General features: G+C 39.0%; 1 protein-coding gene across 1 annotated transcript; it reads left to right on the top strand.

Annotated features, from left to right (window-relative positions):
* The first annotated feature begins 201 nt into the window (after positions 1-201).
* On the top strand, positions 202-8,662 carry LOC131323567 (receptor-like protein 7). The gene is made up of 10 exons (XM_058355419.1): positions 202-260; positions 551-604; positions 1,325-1,412; positions 1,494-1,556; positions 1,661-1,739; positions 3,516-3,532; positions 4,049-4,104; positions 4,351-4,405; positions 4,602-4,673; positions 5,984-8,662. The coding sequence occupies exons 1-10, from the start codon at positions 202-204 to the stop codon at positions 8,660-8,662; spliced, it is 3,222 nt and encodes a 1,073-aa protein (XP_058211402.1).
* Positions 8,663-9,201: the final 539 nt, after the last annotated feature.

Genomic DNA, 9,201 nt, shown 5'->3' with positions numbered 1-9,201 from the left:
TCCACACTAGTGTGGTCACTTCGAGGGACCCTATAGTGAGCAAAGTCACTATAGAGTGTAGTAAGCCATCGCAGCCTTCCAATCCCCACAGGGAGTCTATAAAAAGCATTTACGCAATTTCTACATGGGATTATGACAAGCAATTTCTTCAAGTTGGACACCGCAATCAACTGTGAGACATGATTTCCTTTTGTCATTTCAATGTGCAGAAGTCTTTCTAGTTTGTCTGTTTCCAAGTCTTCCTCGTCTAGTAGGGCAAAGTGTGTTTCACGTTTGATTGCTTGATCACAATCTTCTACCTCAAATGGATGTAAATTGACTCAGAAAATAATAGAAACAAAAGAGTATTAATTTAGTTGAGCATTAATTAAGTAATGTTGAAAATCCAACTTTACATCCATTCTTACATCATTTCTCGCAAGTGACGGCGGGAACCTCTAAATAATAATGTTGTGGATCCCATCATCAAAGTGATTTACATGTGTTTTATTATGGCTGGATGTAGACCGTGGAATATGATTTTGGTACTTGAATGCTATGAATTGCTCAGGCTTATGTTTCTAGCTATGTTATGTTCGTACAGTGTCCCAGGTTCTAGAGGACGGTAAAGAGACTAATGACATACAGAAGGAAAGGAGGGGTGTAGGCTAGGCACCCTAAGTGGTATCGATATCGAAGGTCGCTCTCTCTGACCTAGGGGTCGCTCCCCTTATGTTCTAGCAAGGCCATCGAACGATAGTACTATTTGAATCCTACTAATGAAACCATGAAGTGTCCTTCTACTTGGACTATTGTGAATGATTTGAAAGTATTATCTTTTATGCAGAGACCCGTAAATTTTTTTATTAAATTTTAATGTTTTATAAAAGGATAAGTGATGGTTTAATGTGAAAATAATGGTTGTGGGTTCATGTGCAAGAATTTGGGAGATGTGGGTGTTAATGCAATTTGGTGTATATATGTGTGTGTGTGTGGCAGGGGATTTATTTCCCCTCTCCACCTCTCGGTCTCTCACTCTCTCTCCCGATCTCTCTCTCTCGGCACCTTCTCCATCTCTCTCTCACTCTCACTCAAAACTCAACAAATCAACTTCAACCCTTCATCAATCAACCTCAAATCTTCACCTCTATGCGTATTGGTGCTTGAATCGCGTTGGTAGGAGCTCGGTGACCCGTAGTTGGCTTGGTTTGGAGTTTGAAGTTCTAGGGCTTGTTCAATCTCTTTGGTTTCGGCTTGGATACTCGAGGTAGGGAATTCTACCTCTCTTTATATGTTATTTGAGTGTTCTTGTATCATTTTTGAGCTTGTGTTGTTGGTTATTGAGATTGGATCGAAATCTGAAAATCCTGTCAAAAATCGTCTGGAAAACACTCTCCCTACCGGTAGAAACTTCTTGCCTACCGATAGGACAAGTAAGAACTTTTTCCCTCAACCAGCTCAAACGTACTGCAGCAGCTCAAAAGCTGCTCAACGTATCGAGTTTCTACTGGTAGGTCAAGCTGCTCAAGCTGCTTAACGTATTCATTCACCTACCGGTAGAACTTGTTTGCCTGCCGGTAGGCCAAGTACAAAGTCGATTCGTTCAACTGGTAGGTCAAGCTGCTCAAGCTGCTTAACGTATTCATTCACCTACCGGTAGAACTTGTTTGCCTGCCGGTAGGCCAAGTACAAAGTCGATTCGTTCAAAATGTTGGCTCTTCTGTTTGCAGTTTCTGCCGGTAGGATTTCTTTACCTACCGGTAGGTCAAGTGCCGAATTCTCAAGTTCTACCGGTAGGCCAAGTACAAAGTCGATTCGTTCAAAATGTTGGCTCTTCTGTTTGCAGTTTCTACCGGTAGGATTTCTTTACCTACCGGTAGGTCAAGTGCCGAATTCTTCTCTTCTACCGGTAGGATTTAAGCACCTACCGGTAGGTGCTTAAGCTGCTACAGTGTCTTTCAGCAGCTTTTCATACGTTCTTCCAAACCACTTTTTGGAGGCTTTCTTCGACTCTATTGGGTTCGTTTGCACATTCTTTCTTGTGTTTGGAGAATAATACCTATTTCATACATAAATCGTGTCCGTTGGACTTGAATGAACTTATCGAGTTAATTATCATGGAAACTAGAATCAACGGATTGACTTTAATGGATTACGAATATAATGTGATATGTTACCGCCTAAAATAAACCGAAAACCGCAGTGAGTAGTTGATGCGTGGGTCATGGGTTTAACTTGAAGTAAAAGGTTAGTAGATTGCTTAAAGGGAAATTAATGACGGTTTCAGAACAGGTGAATGATAAGATGACATAAAGGGTAGCTATTCAATGAAACGAGAAACATGTAATGTAAGGGTTGATTTCTGTTGAACCTGAAGCTGGGAACCAAATGTGTGATTTGGATATACGGGGTCCCGAGCACCCGGAACATGGATCGGATAGACGGGGTCTTAAGAACCCGGAATGAGAATCGGACATACGGGGTCCCGAGAACCCGGAATGAGAATTGGATGTACGGGGTCATGATCACCCGGAATGTAAATTGGGTGTACGGGGTCCTAATGCCCGGAATGTCTTTTGATTGATATCGTGAGGTGACGATGTGAAGGATTTCTTGTGTGCCCATCAAGGATCCATAGGGAACTTATGAGATACTAAGCGGTTGGAATGTAACCATATGTGGTGGATGTGTGAAGATCGAAAGATAAGTAAAAAGGAATTTAAAGGACAATGATAGGTTGATTGACAAGAGTGAAGTGTGTGTTTAAGTTTTTAATTTCTAATATGGTGCTTGTGTCTTATCCATGCTCCTTTGTTATCCGAAAGTCTATGTTTCATCGGCATCTTTCATCTCATTTGCATATAGAGTTTGCGTAGACTTTTCTACTGGGCTAGTGTAGCTCAGACCTTATATTATTTTCAGGTGCTAACCCGGATCAGTAGCTTGCATGACTGGAACGCTTGAAGTGTGGACATACCCCTTTTTGAAAGCTACTCGACGAAGTCACCTAGTCATCTTTGAAAATTTATTTTGAAAGATGTATTTGTAACTTAAGTTGTAATTCTTTTGATTAAGGAATATTTGTAAACTCTTAACTCTATTGATACTTGATACTTAAGTTAATTTGGGCCGTTGAGCCAATGATGTAATATTTTGGGAACTATTGGACTTTGGAATGCAATTACGGAAATGGGAATAATGGACTCTTTTGGGTATCGTACGAAATAATTGTGAGGTCTTATTTATGAAAATCATTTATAATTATGTTAAAAAATTTGAGGACGTGACATTTTATGACGGTGTTGCTTTCTAATGAATTTACTCCACCTTGCTCCTATTGAAAGTGAAGCACTATATAATGTTAAAACGTATCCATGGTCAAACCTGTAATCTTGGTATTACGTATCTCATCCGAGCATTCGCTTATGACCCATTTTTTTTTTCAGGTTAACGTAAGTAGGTGTGCTGGAGTTATAGTTTTGTGGATGGCCAAAGCATCTGTAAAGTCTAGTGTGTTTTTGCCTTCTCTGGAACAGTGTACAAGTTAAGAGTGGTAAAATGTCTGTAAATATTGACCCGTAGTTAACTCTGGAGTATGTATATAGAACGCTTCCGCATCTTTCTTTTGAAATGTTAAATCTTAGTATTGCTTTGAATTATGGAATGAGAAGTTAGGCCTTGGAGACCTTGTCTCCGGCCGGTCACGTAGCCCACATTTGTTTGGGACGTGACAAAACAAATCTAATCTACTTGTCTTTTAGTACTCCTTTTGTTCTTCCTAGTTTTGCTGCAACATCAGGGATTCACTCTTCTTATGCTAATCTCCAGCTTCAGTGTTTTCTTCTTTTTCCAATACACGACAATGTCTAGTTGTTAATTTTCTGCTTCATCAACAGCTGGAGAATTTTATAGTTGGCTCATTCAACTTGAAAATTTCATTCCCGTATCCTTCAAAATTCGGTGCAACCAGATGATTTTGTCGTTTGACAGTAAAATGTCATCTTTCTTTTGTACGCTCAATTGAGTATTTTTTTCTAATCAATGTTAACTACTTCATTATGTAACCCAGTTATCCAATAGGCTTTTGAATGGGCACACACTTTTCACAATTCAATCCTATGCAAGGTTTTTTTTTTTTTTTTTAAACTTAGGTATCCGAACCAACTTACTCTCACTTTTGACCAACTCAGGTGAACTTTCAATCTTTTGTAAGGTTACCACGAGGACAAATCTCAATAATTACCTATTGTATGTGGCATGAAAGCATTGCAATCTAGAACGTAATATAATGTCAGGTCAATAATATTTACCTTTTTCGAGTTTAAAAAAGAAAAACCTTGAAGAACACGATGATGCTTGGCTCTTTTGCAGAAGTCATTTGCCCAAACAGTTTTGTCATAAGTTTGAGAGCCAAGAACGTTTTGAGGTAAGCTTAACTCCAGTTTTTCCAAACTAGTGTGGTCACTTGTAGGGACCCGCCATCACAGTTGTCCAATCTCCACAGGGAGTCTACAGAAAGCACTTGCGCAATTTCCACATGGGATTATGACAGGCAATTTCTACAAGGTGGACACGGCAATCAATTGTGAGACATGATTTCCTTTTGTCTTTTCAATGTGCAGAAGTCTTTCCAAGTCTTTCTCGTTTGTCTATTTCCAAGTCTTCCTCGTCTACTAGGGCAAAGTGTGTTTCATGTTTGATTGCTTGATCACAATCTTCTACCTCAAATGGATGTAAATTGACTCAGAAAATAACATAAACAAAAGAGCATTAATTTAGTTGAGCATTAATTAAATAATATTGAAAATCCAACTTTACATCCATTCTTACATCGTTTCTTGCAAGTGACGGCGGGAACCTCTAAATAATAATGATGTGGAATATAAAAAAATAAAACAGAAAAAAGTAATAGTAGGAGGCTTAAGCAAATAAAAAAAAAGGAAAAAAAGAAAGAAAGATATTCTATAGAGACAAAAAAAAAGAGGCCCCTGCAGGAGATAAAAAAGTCAAAGGGGTATCATTGTGCAATTTGTCAAAGGGGTATCATTGTACCCTCAATATGATTATGCAAGAACAAGAGTTTGTAGCATTGTGCAATTTGCCAATGATGGGGTACCTGTTTTGTTAAGGTTCTTATTTTTTAAGTACTTATTTTATGTTTTATGAGACAAGTCATTCTCTCACGATACATCACCTTTAATTCAAAAAATAAGTACTTTATTGAATCCACCCTAAGGGTTTATTTAGTAAATAAACTTCGTTGTAATAAATCTTTTTTTTTTGTTTTGGTTAAACTATTTTACTTTCATAGTTCGTTTGATTGCAATAATTGATAGACGTTAAAATGTCTATAGTGGTAAATATTACTCGCTTAGTTTTAACGTTATATAGTAGGTTTTTTGCTAAAACGAATTTGTAAAAACAGTTGCTTCGGTGGAGAGTAGTTTTTCTTAGTTGAAGTCGCATAAAAAATTTACCTTCGGATTACTATGTCACACGAGAGATTAAGCGGATTGACTATGATCTTAATTGAAAATGAGAACATGGATAAGCTAAAGTACGATAACTTAATTGAAAATTTTACTTAAGAAAAGCAAGGAGAAGTTGTTTTCTTCGAATTGGATCGTGAAATTCTTAAAGTAATATAACCGGAGTTACATTTTGATTTTTTAATTAATGTAATTCAAGCTAAAAGCACAATGTAATGTTGATTTTTATATTTTGATTTGTATGTCATTTTATTTTTTATGACTTAATAGTATGTGGGCAACCAAATTTGGAGTCGGGCTTGGGCAACCCAAACATTGGGGCTGGCACTGCATGCAGTAGCATTTGAAGTTGAGATCTCAAACTATAAAAGCACATCCTAGCCATAAGCTTAGGCACCCAAGATTGGTAACAACATCGGTTACAAATCAGGGGTTCATCATTGTATCTCTGTATGGTAGTGATGTTGTGTTGTTTTCATCTTAGCATATTGACCAACTCTTACTCTTCCATGCAGCCGCTATGCCATGAAGATGAGAGCTCAGGCTTGCTGCAGTTCAAGCACAGCTTTGTCCTTGACAAGTTTGCCTCCGTCGACCCTTCCACTTACCCAAAGGTTGAATCATGGAAACTTGACGGAAGTACAAACGATTGCTGCTCGTGGGATGGAGTGGAGTGTGACCATGACACCGGTCATGTCATTGGCCTAGACCTCAGTAGCAGCTTTCTCCATGGTTCTATCAACTCCAGCAGTAGCCTCTTCAACCTTGTTCACCTCCGGAGGCTAAACCTTGCTGACAATGACTTCAACTCTTCTCAAATCCCAACTCAAATTGGATCACTTTCGAGGCTAAGGAGTCTCAACCTATCTGATTCTTTCTTTTCGGGTCAAATCCCTTGGGAAATCTCCTCTCTTTCCAAATTAGCTTTCCTTGACCTGTCTCGATATGTTGATAGATATTCCGATGACAGCCTTTTGAAACTTGAGAAGCCGAGTTTGAGAGACCTAGTTCAAAACCTCACCCACCTAAAAGTACTTAACCTCCGAGAGGTGAACATATCTTCTGAAGTGCCCAGTGTTTTCTCAAATAGATCCTCTCTAACACATCTTAATCTTGAGAGTTGTTTGTTAAACGGTGAATTCCCAACGGTCATTTTCCATCTACCAAACCTGCAGAGTCTAAACGTTGAAAAGAACGAAGATCTGACTGGTTATCTGCCAGAATTTCACCATAGTAGTCGCCTCGAGAGTTTGCGAGTTCAGATGACGAGTTTCTCCGGAGCGCTACCAAGTAGTATTGGTAATCTCGAATCCTTAAGGTTTTTGAAATTAAGCGATTGCAATTTCTCAGGGACGATTCCAGATTTGGTTGGTAATCTGACTGATCTTTCCTACTTGAACATTGGCTCAAATAAACTAGTTGGTCAAATCCCATCTTGGCTAGGCAACCTCACAGGATTAATAGACCTTGACCTTTCTGTCAATCAACTACATGGCATGATTCCCAGCTCGATCTATCAACTCGAGGATCTTGAATACCTTAATCTTGGTCTTAACAACTTGGGTGGTAAAGTTGAGCTAGACATTTTTCTGAAGCTCCCACACCTTAGGGAATTACTACTTTCATTTAACAATTTAACAGTGCTTGCAACAAACAGTACCAATGCTACTCATCCAAAGTTCATTATATTAGGATTGTCATCATGCAATCTGGGGGAGTTTCCAGATTTCCTCCATTTCCAAAATGAACTGGAGGTCCTGTTTTTTTCCAATAACCAAATTCATGGCCAGATACCACTTTGGTTGTGGAACATAACCAAAGAAAACATGCATTTGGTCGACCTTTCCGAAAACTTTTTGACAGGCTTTGAGAAGTCTCCAGACCTCATTCCATGGCAGTCACTGATATATTTGGACCTCAGTTTTAACCAGTTGCAAGGATCACTCCTAGTTCCACCACCATCGACTGCTCATTATCGTGTCGCAAATAATTCACTCTCCGGAGAAATTTCACCATCAATCTGCCACAATAGTTCTCTTTCTACACTTGTCTTATCTTACAATAACTTAAATGGCAGGATTCCTCAATGTTTGGCCAATTCTAGCGAGGCTTTATCAGTGCTCAATCTACATTCCAACAATTTTCATGGCATTATTCCTCAGGCATTTGCGAACGGGATCAAGATGATTGATTTGAGCGAAAATCAATTGCATGGGCCGGTACCACCATCATTGGCAAATTGCACAATGCTACAAACTCTTGTTCTTGGAAATAATCGTATTGAGGGTACTTTCCCCTTTTTCTTAGGAGCTCTTTCCAATTTGCGAGTTCTTATTTTGCGGTTTAACAAATTCCATGGCATCATTGAGAATCCAGAAATCAATTTAGCATTACCAAAGCTTCGCATCATTGACCTCTCTCACAACGAATTCTCGGGAAACTTGCCGTCAAATTACTTCAAAAACTGGAATGCAATGAAAATGGTCGACCTGGGAAAGTTAACATATATGCAAGTGGAGGTAAGTTCTGAAATGGTGACTACTAGCTATAGCTATTCTATCACAATAGCACAGAAAGGCACACAGAGGGTATATGAGAAGATCCAAAGTGCCTTTGTAGCTATAGATCTGTCAAACAACAAATTCAGTGGAGAAATTCCAGAATCTCTTGGAAGTCTCAGAGGGCTTCAAGTGCTAAACATTTCCAACAACAATCTCACCGGAGCTATCCCATCATCCTTGGCAAGTCTGACAGCGCTCGAGTCGTTGGACCTATCTCGAAATGAGCTCTCAGGAAAGATCCCTCAGCAACTAATCCAACTCACATTCCTTGCAGTCCTGAACGTTTCAAATAACAATCTCAAAGGCCGTATACCTCGAGGGAAGCAATTCGATACGTTCGAAAACAGTTCATATGATGGGAATCCCGGGTTGTGTGGTGTCCCTCTGTCGACATCATGTGAAAATCCCAAGGCCTCACCACCACCACCGCTACACAGCTCTCAAAAGGATGAAACTGGGTTTACAAGTGGTATTTACTGGATGGTGATATTCATGGGGTATGGAAGTGGGTTAATAGTTGGGTTGGTTATTGGGACCACTCTGACCCGGAGGTATCACGAATGGTTTGTCGAGACCTTTGGAAGGAAGAAGAAAATTCAGAAGAAGCAGAAAAGGAGGGAGCGAAGGAATTAACTGTAAAAGCTGTATTTGTCTGTGATATGCATCAGTATGTGTGCTATTAGCTTTTGTGATATGTTGTTGTCTTCTGTAGTGTATAAGTTTTCTTTTACAGTGTTGCCATTAGCTTCCTTTTGTAATATAATTCCAATGCCCCGAAGTTGAATAATCGCAGTCCCTCTAAATGCTCATTACATGCAATTTTTAATGAATGATGGCTAAGGCTCGGTTGTTGGCATTTTATGTGTTACTGATATTTTCCTGGTTTACGTTTTGTTGCAAATAAATTAGCTCGATTGGATATGCATAGAGGATTGATCCAATCTTTAAAATTTACGTTCAGAGTTTAGGATCCTAAACATATCCAATTAAGCTACTTTTTTGCAGAAAATACTTGAAATGTTAGTTAAAATTAATTAAAGGTTTGGATTATTCATGTGAGAACCAAAAATGCGCCCGACATACTATCGGTACATTATATGTACACTCCCTGTCGGTACCACTAGCTATTTCTTTTTCTGTGTTTGTATAGAATTGTATAAAAGATGGTGATC

This window comes from Rhododendron vialii, chromosome 4a (assembly GCF_030253575.1).
Source record: "Rhododendron vialii isolate Sample 1 chromosome 4a, ASM3025357v1".
NCBI lineage: Eukaryota > Viridiplantae > Streptophyta > Magnoliopsida > Ericales > Ericaceae > Rhododendron > Rhododendron vialii.
Note: the sequence above shows the minus strand (reverse complement) of the source record. Positions and strands in the feature narration are given on the sequence as shown.